At 35.2% G+C, this 14,219-nt stretch overlaps 2 protein-coding genes across 2 annotated transcripts; one reads left to right on the forward strand and one right to left on the reverse strand.

The window, feature by feature from the left end:
• The first annotated feature begins 845 nt into the window (after window positions 1-845).
• On the forward strand, window positions 846-3,296 carry LOC131956860 (protein mono-ADP-ribosyltransferase PARP15-like). The gene is made up of 2 exons (XM_059321473.1): window positions 846-969; window positions 2,986-3,296. Exons 1-2 carry the CDS (start codon window positions 846-848, stop codon window positions 3,294-3,296), a joined length of 435 nt encoding a protein of 144 aa, XP_059177456.1.
• Window positions 3,297-5,983: 2,687 nt separating this feature from the next.
• On the reverse strand, window positions 5,984-12,640 carry LOC131956861 (degenerin deg-1-like). Its single transcript, XM_059321474.1, has 5 exons — window positions 12,302-12,640; window positions 8,922-9,047; window positions 8,452-8,549; window positions 7,731-7,920; window positions 5,984-7,224 (listed from the first exon to the last, which is right to left on the reverse strand). The coding sequence occupies exons 1-5, from the start codon at window positions 12,638-12,640 to the stop codon at window positions 6,247-6,249; spliced, it is 1,731 nt and encodes a 576-aa protein (XP_059177457.1). The 3' UTR covers window positions 5,984-6,246.
• Window positions 12,641-14,219: the final 1,579 nt, after the last annotated feature.

Consider the following 14,219-nt stretch of genomic DNA (forward strand, 5'->3'; position numbering starts at 1 on the left):
TTTAAAATATTTTATGTATAAATATGTACACATATAAATAATATATATATATATATATATATATATATATATGTATATATATATATATATATATATATATATATATATATATATATATATATATATATATATATATATATATATATATATATATATATATATATATATATATTTATATATACATATTTATATATACACATTTATATATATATATATATATATATATATATATATATATATATATATATATATATATATATATATATATATATATGATAGGAAGAGAGATAGCAAATGAGATAAACGACGTTGATCTATATTTGTTTCAGTTGGTAAAAGTATTAGAGAGAAATGGGAATCTAGCAAAGTTCGAGACAATGTGAAGCTACTGCCGACATCGTTCGAGTTCATGTGTGTAGAGAAATATTATAAAGACAACGGGGCTAAAGGCGATGTTATACAAGTAAGTTCACTCAAACCCTACCAAGTAATGTATTTACAAATTTTAAAAAAGGCATTAATTTGGTATTCAGTAACAAAACATACTATCTTTTCACAACACAATACAACATAACTTGGTGTAAATTCACGCAGCTCGATGCACATATTGTAACACGTAACTAAATTTAAGGAAAAGTGATATAACAAAGTAACGTAATCTAGCTTTAAGTGACAAAAAGACCTTACACCTCCACTTTGACCTTGACTTTGGTCAGCAGCGTAACCAAACTTTCGCCATGACCACAATCTAACCCACTTCAATCCAATCCTAGTTTCACTTTCTGCTTACCTAGATTGAACGTATTGAAAACAAAAAGGTCTGTGAGCTTTACTCAAGCCAAAAGATGATGATGGACAGAAAAAATCTGTTCCACGAAAACGAGAAGCTGCTTTTTCATGGTGCCAATGCCCATTCAACTTGCGCTATTAGTGAGACAGGTTTTAGTCGCAACACCTGTGGGAATCATGGTAAGTAGCACCAGATCTTTAACAGTATCTACTAGCTAATTCATAGTTAAAGTAAGTGGAACCAATTTAGTCCTCTTTGCTCCTTATGGAAAATAGGCCTCCATCATTTCCTTCCATTTCGTCAGATACCAGCTGATAATTAAGCCGCCTCCCAAGCAGAGGCGTAGCAAGGGCAGGGGGGGGGGGGCTGGGGGATGCGGACCGCAACGGTCGACACCATTTAGGGGGGTGACACCAAGGCAAAAAAAAAGCAAAATATAGAGAGAAAAACTTGAGGGAGGGTGCAAATGGAAAGTTTGAGATGGGGGGTGCAAATCAAATATTAGAATGTTTGTTCCCGGGAAGGGTCGCTACGCCTCCGGGGGGTGACACCATTAAGTGCCGCACCGGGTGACACCCGACCTAGCTACGCCACTGCTCCCAAGACATCCCTGTTGGCTTTAGTTCTTCAAGAAGACTCCGCCTCTAGGTCTGTCTTGGGCCCTCTCTTTTTTTCCCTGGGGATTTCATTCAAGCGCTTGGTGTGTTAGATTTTGGTGATCATTTCGCAGCGTGTGCCCCCCCCCCCACTTCCTCCTTCTTATTTGCACTGTCATAGGCGCATGCCTTGCTTTTCTCCATAATTCTATAAATCCACACCTATATTAGCCAATTTATAGGTAGAAAAGTAAACCCAGATCCAAAAGACTATCTACTGGCTAACTGATAGTTAAAGTAAGTAGAACAAAATCCACACCACCATTTATTAGCTAATCGATAGTTAAAGTAAGGAAACCCAGATCCACAATACTATCTACTAGCTGATTGACAGGTAGAGTAAGCAGCACCTAATTAACAACACTATCTACTGACTAATTTATATTTAGTGAGCCAAAAATGATTAGCAAAATGTGAACTATGAAGTGTTTCTTCCAGACTTTTTTCTCCGGGGGGGGGGGGGGGGCACTTGAAATTTTCGGGGCAGCGGTAGACTTTCTTGGGGGGGGGGGGGGCGGACACTGTTAAAAGTATATATTTTCTATATAAATTATATAAATTTTATTTCGATCGGGGGGGGGGGGAGGGGGGGGGGGGTAAGCACCGAAGAGGTGTCTGGAAGAAACTCTGGAACTATGTTACTAAACGTGTGGTGATGTCCCCAAAGCAAATTCAGCCAGGAAAGATATGACTACTTGAAGAACAAACTAGGAAGATGTAACGTAAATTTGCCACATCATCAGAAAAGTGACGTTACTACATAAATGTGTACCGTAGTTGTTATTTGGATAAGTTGAGTGCAAATTGAAATCAAGTAAAAAAAAATTGGTCCAGATAAAAAAATAATCATGGGATAAATTGTTCTGCGCCCGTTAGGGTTAGCTGGTTCAGGATGTCATGAAATGATTTATCATCAGTACGACTTTACTTTCAATTTATAATAGCGTTACGAGTCAGGATTATGATAATACGTGTGAGATCATTCAAAAGAGTTTGAGATAAAAACAATTAAATACCCTTTGAGACCAAATGAAGTTCATCCGTCTCGCTAACTGCAGTATATAAAGAGATATTTTAGTCTACAATACAGTCTGTTGATAGGCGCTTTTACATATTACTTCTGTGAAATAAGAATCAGCTTTCTATCATGATTAGGTAGTTTTTTTACGAATAGTAGTACGTGAGACTAAACTGAGCCTTTCCGGATAGTATCAGTGGTCTCTAACTCTTGACCACACCATCCCAAACAGAATGAAACAATAGGTACTTCTTTTTGTATAATCAAGCAGAGGCGTAGCGACACTTCCCGGCGCCCGGGGACAAACTTTTGATTTGCACCGACGCCCCTCAAACTTTCAATTTGCACCCCCTTCAAACTTTTGATTTGCACGCCCCTCAAACTTTCGATTACTTTTTCCAACCCATTTTGGCGCCCCCTAAGGTCGGCGTCCGGGGACGTATGTACCCCCCTGACCCCCCCCCCCCCATCGCTACGCCTCTGTAATCAAGAGATCAATTATGTTTCCTTATCTACCACAGATACTCGCTACGGCATTGGGGTTTATTTCTCCAAGTCGGCCGAGTACGCTGAGAAATCCGCGCTGCCCAGCGACACAGGGATTCTCAAAATCTTCTTGGCCAGGGTCCTCGTGGGTTATTCTGTTGAGACCACACAGGGACAACTGGCGATCGTTCAGGAGCCTAACTCTAGTAGAACATACGACTCTGGAAAAGCACCAGACAGTAACGAGGATGGGATTGTCGTCATTTTCACAGACTCGCAGGCGTATCCTGAATACGTCATCACATCTAAGATACATAGCAGCGACACTCAGACAACATCACCTTAAATATATATATATATATATATATATATATATATATATATATATATATATATATATATATATATATATATATATATATCAGTATCGGAAAATAGTTCCCTAAAAGAACCACACATTCTTTTGTGAACGCTTATTTTTCAAAGGATAAACTAACAATATTTTAAAGTCTGAAGATTTTATAATAATATCGCAGTGTTTTGTGCTATAAAGCAGGTGAACATGTGGATAAAGTCATTCTTTTTTAAATCGTTACAAACTTGTATGAACATCAAGGACAAGAGACGAAATGTAGCTTGCGCCCAACACTACGTTGAAATAATGGGACGGTTCAGAAATTAAATAGATCTTATATTATTTAATTCAAAGACAAACAAAATAGTGAATTTTAATCTTTATATTTATCACTAGTTAAAATGTTTGCATAATGATGATCTTATATTGTATGTGAACTTTGATTTATTGAAGGTTTGTTTTAGAAAGTAAACATAACAATTTTTGTTTTGCATTTGCCATGTATCAAAAAGCAGTTATATTTGTATTATTTTTTACTTTTTTTTTAATTTCGATTGCGCTACAATATACTTAAGTATCCGTTGGTTTATACCTTATTTATCATTGGACTTTTAAAACTATAACAACTATACAATACGTTTTTCCGTTTATCGAATGTAGATCCCTATTACTTGCTATATACTGTATTATACAATGTGGTAAACATCATTAATTTTCTAAATTGTTTACCTTATATTAATCTGGAATATCTTTTTAAAATCATTAATAACACAATATGTTTAAATACCCCATACTTTCTAAATGGTGATATGTTTCAGTAACTGAGAAACAAATTAGGGTATGATAGATAATGTGAGGTTAATGATACTGATGACAAGAGGTGGTAAGCGTTGGATTATGATGTTCAGTAAATGTTCATAAATTGTAAGTCATGATTGTGATGGTAAATTTTTTTGTGACATTACCTTATTATCCGGGAAAATACATAAAAATTATTATGTTATCATACATTATGCTTACACTACCATAATCATTTGACGTTATTAGAATGTATTTTGTTACTATTAAAACATATATATTAATAATAAACCATGAAGTCCAACTAAGTAAGTCTTTGTTTAGAAAACGCATGGAGATAATATATAGATAAAAAAAACAGGGTTTCCAAGACATGGCTGCTTCACGTAAACTAAAGGGTTGTCGACCCGACTATACTTGTTAAAATATGTATACAGTAATATATCAAAGCACAAATATAGGGGTGAAATTTAATTTTAATGCCTAATTTTTAAAACCATGTTTATGCAATAATGACCACAAGAATAAAATGTTTATACCGTGTAGCAAGTACATATTAAAGGCAATGTAAACCATGATTAAACGAATGATGTGGTATCTCATCTTAAATTAAAACAATATAAAATCCATGTAACAAAGGTTTACTTAATTGTATAAACATATATAAATATATATATATATATATATATATATATATATATATATATATATATATATATATAAAATATATATAGATAATATATATATATATATATAATATATATATTATATATATAATATATATATATATATATATATATATATATATATATATATATATATATATATATATATATATATATATAATTCATCTACAATAAAATAAAAATAAGAACAAAAAAGCATGATTTTGCATTAATGTTCAGCTTAATAGATCAAACGCACTCCATTAATTTTTAAACATAGCATTAACCGAAAACAATTAATACTCTTTACCCTAACAACCTTAGATCTTTACAAGTGTGTATAATTAGAGAAACCAATAAACCCATTTGATAAATGTGAGAATGTATTCCATTGTACTTGTGTTAAATGGAAAGCCAAAATCTAAGTGTATAGATAAACAAAACATAATGAGACCTGAGTTGACTACAGACTAAAAGTACTGTAAATCAATTGAAATAATTTAGAAAGCGTATTGTATTTTATAGCATCATTGTATACCTTTCTCTCTCTCTTTCTCTGTCTCACAAATACACATTCGAGCGCACTTTCTATCACATATATCACGTATATAATTTCTTGTGCTTTACATATGTATATGCATATTATATATATACATATATATATATATATATATATATATATATATATATATATATATATATATATATATATATATATATATATATATAAGGGAAAATCCGCAGTGTAGTATATATATACACTCTGGATTAAGCTTGAAATAAAGTATTTACACTATTATTTTAATCGCACATTCTGCCTTGTTTTGAAAGAAATGATTCATAAGCAGCATAAAGGATGAACACATTTTTAAAAAAAATAAAACATGATTAAATGCATCTTTTACAAGCACTCGGATTTCTAATGCAAACTATCAACAACGCTTTGAATATATATCAGGACATTCAGATGTTGTTGGTCACTTTTAACACAATGCGAGTTAGTTGTAGATTGTACGCCAAAGTACGAAGGTGTACATACAAATGCCATTTATTGTTAAATTTTGTAGCATTTACCTCACCAACTTGCTGTTGTATTTACAATTAATTTTTCTAAATACATATTTCACTAACTTTGGAAAAGTGTTTACATGCGCTGTTCCAGAAAAACAAATATGCCTATGTCCATAACAAAGTTGGCATATATATCATACGTGCTAACAAATAAGGACTAATTTTTAAAAGTGCAGTTTAATAAGCAAATAAATATGATGCCTAAATTGTATTATCTTTTGGAAATATATCAGTAAGAAAATAATAATTTTAATTTAAAAAACTAATCGCAAAAATTTACTTTAAAAACGAAACAAACAAATCATTTTACAGCACATGGAAAAACCTCTCCAAGTTTCAATGACAGATCTTCATTTTTTTTTTTAATTTAGGAACATTTTAACTAAATTAATTAGAATCATCGCATTTTAAAAACTATACTCTTCTTTGAGCTCGTCATTTTCAACGAAAGGCACACTCGCTTTTCTATCGTTTTTGTAGTACGGAACTGCCAGGCTATTTTTTCTTTCTTCCTTGTTCGGAAAATGGCCAAAAGGCACGCTAGTTCTTCTCTCACTTATGCTTGTGCTGTTGGCGAATGCGATGCTGACTTTGCGATCTTCCTTGGTAGCGTTCGGAGAAAAGGCAACACTAACTCGCCTACTAGGGGGGCGAGGTTCGGGGTTCTCTTCGTCGGTTTTAGATGTCCTGTGATTTCTGTAGTATATTCTGCCAACGTGGAAACTGACTTCAAGAATAAACTGGCAGACTTCGATAGCTGTGAGGACCGAGAACCCCAACCAGAGCCCCAGTTGACCGCCGATGTTGCCTAGGAGACTGTTCCAGTCGAATGTAGCTGAAGATGAAAATACCTCGTAGCGGAGAGTCTCGTAGTATATCTCCAAACGGAGGAAGTTGTCGAGGGCGTGTTGTCGCGGCTCGCCTGTCCAGCTGTAGGTTTTGTTGTTGGCTGTGGCTGAGTTGTTGACAAACTGGATGTAGTTCTCCATGTAGCGTTTAGCTGGCCACGTCGCCGTGGATACGGTTGTCTGGTAGCTAATCTGTTCGCAAACAGGCGGACACATGTCTTCACAACCTAATTGGTGTTTCTGGAACTGTAGTTCCTTATCTAAGACACAGGCAGCGTGTGTCTTGTTGCAGATTTGCAACGTTGCGTTAGCAGCCAAGTTGAGAAGAGATTTATAGCTGAGGACTTGAACTATATTGGCCACGTCCGTCTCAATACAACCACAATCCACATAGATTTTAATCTGCAAACAGGTCCGTAGACAGGCGTCTTTTGTGTAGTCGTAGCCCAAATCTTTGTAGATATTTTTTATTTCGTTGGATACGTTGGTTTGGCTGATACAGTTGCCGTAAGGCGCAGGGAGCAGATAAGTCTCAGACTGAAAGAATATATTGAAATAGAAGATTTCAAATATGACTATAGCATGCGTAACAAGTATTCCATATTTTATTTACAATTGTAACACACACCAAAAAAAATTTTTAATCACTTTTCCCCAAGTAGCAGTGTTACCAATAAAGTTCAGTGCATACGAATACTTAGCATTTCGTATTTTGAAAATACATATATTGGAGTTTCCTTGTAATAGGGCTGGTAATAAGTAGGTCACCAACCAGTTCTATGGCTCATGCAGGTTCTATTGAGCCGTAGAACTGGTTGGTGACCTACTTACCAGCCTTATTGTATCCTAGGTTTTAGTATATTAAGGAAACACTTTAAACCGTACAATATTGAATTGTTCCCAGAAATGCGATTACATGCAATGCGATATGTGCACTGATGGAAAGAGTTTACTATCGCCACGGATATCAACGATATGATTAATTTCAATCTCGAAGGGAAGAGAAGAAGAAAAAACTGGTTCAATATATTAACAGTACACACCTTGGTAATGCCAATACTAGTAACAAAGCCCGGCGCTGCCAGGATGCCACTGTTATCAGGGAAGACGATCTCAGAGCCAGAATGTAACAAGACCTTTATCCCAGCTGATTCGGTGATGGGCAGGTACTCGTCCTGTTCGATGTCCAGCTCGATAATCAGGCCGTTGGCTGGACCGGGTTTTGTCACAAACCTGTTTTCGTTTCAGTCGAGAGAAAGAAACATTTCTTATATAGGGCCTACAAAAAAACATCATTTGCTGTAAAGGGGTCGTCCATAAATGACGTCACACTCGTAGGGGGGGGGTAATTTTGTGACGGTGTGTGATGAGGGGGGGGTGAGTTCAGATGATGCGACGTCACACTTTTGCATTTTAAAAAAGCAATGTTAGAAAATGAATTTTGGACGTTATTTCGCGTTTTAGAAAACTTTTTTGATAAATTGCAATAGGAATTGATAAAAATACTCTATTTTGACAGAGTTCAGACAAGATTTTGAAAACATGTCGATGTTTTAAGAAAAATTCAACTGCAATTTTGAGGGGGTTCTGGCTTTTTGTGACGATGTGTGACGGGGGGAGGGGGGAGGTAAAAATCGTCCAAAAAAGCGTGACATCATTTATGGATGACCCCAAACTAGTCATTTTATAATAACTTTTAATTGGAGCTTTAAATTAATATCACTATTAGTATACGTAAATATATAATTTGCATGACATAATTACCAAGTTTTTGAATTATTCGCAGTTTTATCACCAAATGTGTAGCAGTTTCCATCACTGATGAATGTATTAAGTTTAAAATCTGACGTTTTACATGTATCCTAAAATATATATATAACGTGATTTTATTTATTTATCGTTTTCGTATAGTTTACAATATTTAATAAAAAACTAAGCTTACTATACACAGAATTAAATTACTAAGCACTCGTTATACTTACATTTATTGAGAGAAAGAGAAAGTTAAGGGGTAAATTATGGATATAAAATAGTAAGCTTACGATGACTATATAAACGTTGTAGTAATATTCCTGTGAACAGCTTAGAAATAGCGACTCAATTTTTTTTCTCTCAGTATTATATAAAGTTTATCATAAGTACATTTTATACTTGGATTGTTTAAAATAAAATGTGTCGAATGGTACAAAAAAATAGGTGATTGTTGAACAGAGTTGAGATATAAACGAACTCACCGAGTTGAACATACACAACAGCATCATGTCTGAGACATTGTGGCCTAAGTTTTCCTTCACCTCTCTGGAATAGTCGTTGAGGGCGATGCTCAGTTGTCGCAATTGATCTGGCACGGTGAGATTGTTCTGTAAAAAAATAAAAACCAGATATACAATATTATTTCATCCCGTGGTTTTTTTTTTTTTTTTTTTTTTTTTTGGGACGGCGTGGTTTAGTGATAGAGCGCTCGACCACTATCTTTAAAATTCTCGAGTTCGGATCTGGGATCGGGTTTCAGTCCGTCTTGCGTTAGTGAAATTAAAAGTAGCAATGACTTAGTGCTGAACACATCATCCCTTAATATACAAAGTTTAAGAAACCAACCAACGATCTTTTTTTTTATTTGCCTTACTAATTGTTATTTTAAAATTGTTGGATTTTTTTTAGTAAAAGTACACTTGAATTTTTTTTGTTAAATTGTGTGTGAAATCGTTTTCAAACACGAACTGACATTTAAAAACAAGGCAGTTAAAATTGTGTATTTTCATACAGTAAACCCTAATAGGTTACCCAGCCCGGATATAGACTCGGCTTCAAAAACAAAAGCTTTATTCCATTGATTCCATTTACTCTATTTACTCTATATAATTCCCAACTTAGCGATCGTCCGTTTACGAGTTTACGCCTTTTTAGTGGTGTTTACTTCTCACATTCCCATCGTCAGTCTTCGTTAACCGCCCCCCCCCCCCCTTCGCCAACCCCTCAAAAATAAAAATGACGACCCGACTCAGACTATACCACGCTCACAAAAATGCAGTTGTGTTTGTATAAACAACTTCTTTTTTAAAAAAAGTTTAATAATTGAGCTCGATCAACAAAAATTGTATTCACTAAAAAAAATTTAAATAACGACTGACATTAACTTCAATACAAAACTTTTTAAAATGTTAAACAAACAGCGCCATCAAACTTTTTGAACATTCTCCCTCTCCATCGTCACATGTTGTCACAAATATCATATCCCCCATCCATATTTGGAGTGTGACGTCATTTATAGATACCACACTTACAACCCTTAACTATAACCGTACTGAAGAGGCGTCGTTTTTCTCTGTGTTTGGGAATTACGCACAATTAAACAAATAAAAGAGTTATAAACAGGTATTAAACAAGTAATAAAGATTACAACTAAACTGTTTTGCTACTAAAGTGCTTAAATACTAAATGTGCCAACACCCCATATTTTTTTTTTCAGTTGCTATTTTTCAAAACGATGACGTCAATAGCAAAAAAAAAAAAAAAAAAAAAAAAAGCGCCAAACACCAATCGCATCCGAGGTCGCCATTTTACGTGACCTAGATTATTTCTAATGTAATCTTTTGAACACAGCTGCTCTGTGAGACACTAGAATTTGTGTTGACGTTGTCGAACTGCTCAAGCGTGCGATTTATTCGCTGATACATCTTTAGTTAGCGTGTTGTATGTTGTGTAGAACTGGAAAACACGGGACTTGTGGGAACGCTAAGCATATGAGTATATCTTGGGAAAATATGACATAGGTCTTTCAGTTCATATTTTAAAGTGGTGTTTGTGTGTGTCGGTAGATGAAATATGACTTTTTGTGACGAAAGATGAAATTTGACTTTTGTGACAGTAGATGAAATATGACTTTTGTGACGGTAGATGAAATATGACTTTTTGTGACGAAAGATGAAATATGACTTTTGTGACAGTAGATGAAATATGACTTTTGTGACGGTAGATGAAATATGACTTTTTGTGATGGGAGATGAAATATGACTTTTTGTGACGGGAGATGAAATATGACTTTTGTGACTGGAGATGAAATATGACTTTTTGTGACGGGAGATGAAATATGACTTTTGTGACTGGAGATGAAATATGACATTTGTGACGGTAGATAAAATATGCCTTTTTTGACCTTGTGTGTCCTTTTATTTTAGGATTTTCCTAAATTATTTCGTCCAAAGAACTTCCTATATTCTGGTTATTTAACACCGGCGGTTTGTGTCCGTGTGTGTGGATTTGGGGGGGGGGGGAGGGGCGGGCAGAAGTACACTTTGTTTGTGGTTTAGTAGAGGGGTTAAACCGACCGAAGCAAACCGTGTAATGACCTTATTCGGTGTACGGTTCATGTGTGTGATTTTGTGCATGCTGTATGATATATGTGATTTTGTGCTTGCTGTATGATGTATGTGATTTTGTGCTTGCTGTACGATATATGTGATTTTGTGCTTGCTGTGCATAACATGAAATTTTATCCTTGCTATGCTATTCATAAGATTATTATCTTGATGTACGTTACATATGATTATGTGCTAGCCGTACTATTCATGTGATTATGTACTAGCCGTCATATCTTTGATGTATAGCTCCAATGGTTTCGTACTTGCTCCTCATGTCATATGGTCCTGTTCTAACTTCCGTGTACTGACCACAACTTTCAACCGTCTCTCCATTCACCTGTCCGGTGTCCGCAAACAATCAGAGCGTGGAAAACTGACCCGCCTTTCTGTGTGGCGCGTTAACTGACCACGTACTGACCCATGGTGAACCCCATGACCTGCATACGATCCTAGGGGAGGGGAGGGGGGGTAATCTTGTCCCCGCGTCCATTTAATAAATGTGGTTTGTGCCAGTGGGGAAAAAATTATTTTTGAGAATCAGACGTCACTATTATTACATTTCTGACATAGGTTTCAAGTCAAGTAGAGGTCATCATTAAAGTACGACGCACAATAGGGAAACGAACGGGAAAATTTATTACAACATTTAATAAATGATATATTATTAAAAAAAATTATAAATCATTGACGTAGTTGACAAAAAGCGAAGCTAAGAGAAACAGTTTGCGTTCATTCCAGACCTATATTGTACCCAAAAAAAGAGTGATTTAGAGTGATACTCGTAGACGCATGCTAGACATTTGATAACTGTCTGTCATCATCGATAGAAATGCATGTATATAAATATCTTACCACGCCCTTCGATATCACCACCCCCTCCTCACACAAACCTTTTAATATTTTTTTTCATACGCTAATAGTGGATACCAGAGTTCCTTCCACGTATCTCTTCCAAGAGAGGTGGGGGGAGGCTACCGCCCCTCCCCCCTCTCACCCGAACGAAGTGGAATTTATATAGAAAATATATACTTTTACCAGTGTCCGACCCCCCTCCCCCTCCGGATAATGTTGTCCGCCCCCCGAAAATATCAAGTGCTCCCGCCTCCCCCCCCCCCCCCCCGGAGAAAAAAGTCTGGAAGAAACACTGGTGGATACGTTTGTCTCAAACTCAAGAATAAAGAAAGCTTATTCTAGAGAATATACTAAAGAATAGTTTAAATGATAGGAATATGTGTACATGTTTTAAACCTTACCTTCTTCCACTGCTCCAGGTATTTCTGGATGTCTTCAGACTTTGATAAACGAATCCTGTTCAAGTTACAGATTGTGACAGCCGGAAGTTCCAGCTCATGGTCAGCTTCTATAGACAGCCCTATGGAGGAGGGGAAGGTGTAGTACGTGTTCACCGTCTGGCTAATCTGGTACAGAGCGTAGCTCAAGGCCGAGATGACCAGCCCTGTCCAGATTAGTTTAATCCACAGCTGTTTGCTGACCGCGGCCCTTTTGATGCCATGCATGGTGGTCATCTGGCCAAAGTCCTGATACATCTCGTTAATCTGGTGCAGATCGTGCAGTTTGAAGCCGGTCTTCATTTTAGTGAGTGTTCTGTCTATCTATGCTGTTATCAAAATATGACGTGTTGTCTACGACCAAACATAACAACCTAAAAAGCAAAAAGTACAGCTGTAAAATGGTGCTGCTATTTGTTATAACTGTTACTTTGAGAATTATTTGGTGAATATATTTTTGTAGTTAATGGTTGGGGACTGGGTTTTATATGTGATGTTTAAATAGTAAGAGGTTATACTAGATGTATAGGGAGTAAGTTTTTATAAAAAAAACTGATAACTGATAGCTTAAATAATTGATAGCCTGCATATATAATTATGGTAATCAAAAACAAAAATTAGCTTTTTTTTTTAAATGTCAGTACCATCTGTTATGCTGAAGACATAAAGTGGTATGTTGATTTTTTTTTAGTGGTTGCATGGGTCTAGTTATGTTAAATTTTCTACAATAGCAGTTAGTATCGACAACTGTCTCAACTGTATGTTTTTAATTTAACTCTAGAAACAATGGTGGATACATTATACAGAGCAAGTGATGCGGATTGGAAACTATTGGCAGTAACTCTAGGGTCAACTATACAAAACAAATCGTTTTAGCTTGGCCTTGTTCCTTAATAAAAGTGTCTATAAACTATACACGACTAGATCTATACATAATACTATTTTGCTATAACACTACGCCAAAAAGCTTAAATTAACATTCAACATATGTATATTCATTTAAAACACCAACAATACTAGATCTCGTAATTCGTTTATCGTAGCATGCCGAAAAAACATAGAATCATTAAAATATTTCTAGCTTCAAAGTATTCCCAAAACTTGTGTTAGAAAAACTAGGTCTCGCCGTAGTAAACCTGACCTTCAATCAATGCCTACAACTACCAGTAGTGACCATGTTATGACGGCGCTAAACGCTCAATGAAATCACAAGTGACAATGTTGTAGGATCTAGTCTAGGACTCTATCTCAATGATTCTAAAAATGTATATACTTTTTAAAAAATCAAAGCTGAAAACACATCTTAGTGATTAATAAGGGCAATCAGATTCAGAAAGCAAAAGTGTGTAATTATAGAAAACGTAATTAAACCAATAGATTAGTAGTCGAAGTAAATGTTTTTCTTCAATACTACAATTTAAAATTAGTAAAATTACCAATAAAATTGACTAGCTTAGTCAACTTTACATTTTGCCTTTAGAAACAAGTATTTCCTTTAACATTAATTTACCATTTGTTTTTTCTTTGTTATCAAAGTAAAGTAGAGTTAAGTATTACAATTTTAAAGTCAAATAATGTTCAGTGTCTAGTTGTGTACATACACGTGTATATGTCAACTATGGATCAGTGAACATATCGTTCATATTTGGCTAATTTCAAGATATCTACTAAATGCTAAATAATTAATCTAGTTGGGTCATAGACATAATGATTACCCGTACCAACGGATTCGAATTGCGGTAAACGACGCAACAATTATTTAAATTTTGGGATTAGATTAGTGTTAATATCCCATTTAGATTTATCCCTAGGCTGAAGTTTATACGCGAATATTTTAGGGATTGGGGGAAGAGGGGGGGGGTATGGGAGATGATAGAGGTTG

This window comes from Physella acuta, unplaced genomic scaffold, assembly GCF_028476545.2.
Source record: "Physella acuta isolate Inbredline_101_S28 unplaced genomic scaffold, ASM2847654v3 ptg001180l, whole genome shotgun sequence".
In the NCBI taxonomy this organism is placed as follows: domain Eukaryota; kingdom Metazoa; phylum Mollusca; class Gastropoda; family Physidae; genus Physella; species Physella acuta.

What these genes read in the sequence shown, in the direction of transcription:
- LOC131956860 (XM_059321473.1), top strand. Translation starts at nt 846, where the DNA reads ATGATGATGGACAGAAAAAATCTGTTCCACGAAAACGAGAAGCTGCTT. An exon ending in CAACACCTGTGGGAATCATG is followed by an intron (nt 970 to 2,985) that starts GTAAGTAGCACC and finishes TATCTACCACAG; the next exon opens with ATACTCGCTACGGCATTGGG.
- LOC131956861 (XM_059321474.1), bottom strand. Translation starts at nt 12,640, where the DNA reads ATGAAGACCGGCTTCAAACTGCACGATCTGCACCAGATTAACGAGATG. An exon ending in GCGAATAATTCAAAAACTTG is followed by an intron (nt 7,921 to 8,451) that starts GTAATTATGTCA and finishes AAACGAAAACAG; the next exon opens with GTTTGTGACAAAACCCGGTC. An exon ending in CTAGTATTGGCATTACCAAG is followed by an intron (nt 7,225 to 7,730) that starts GTGTGTACTGTT and finishes ATATTCTTTCAG; the next exon opens with TCTGAGACTTATCTGCTCCC.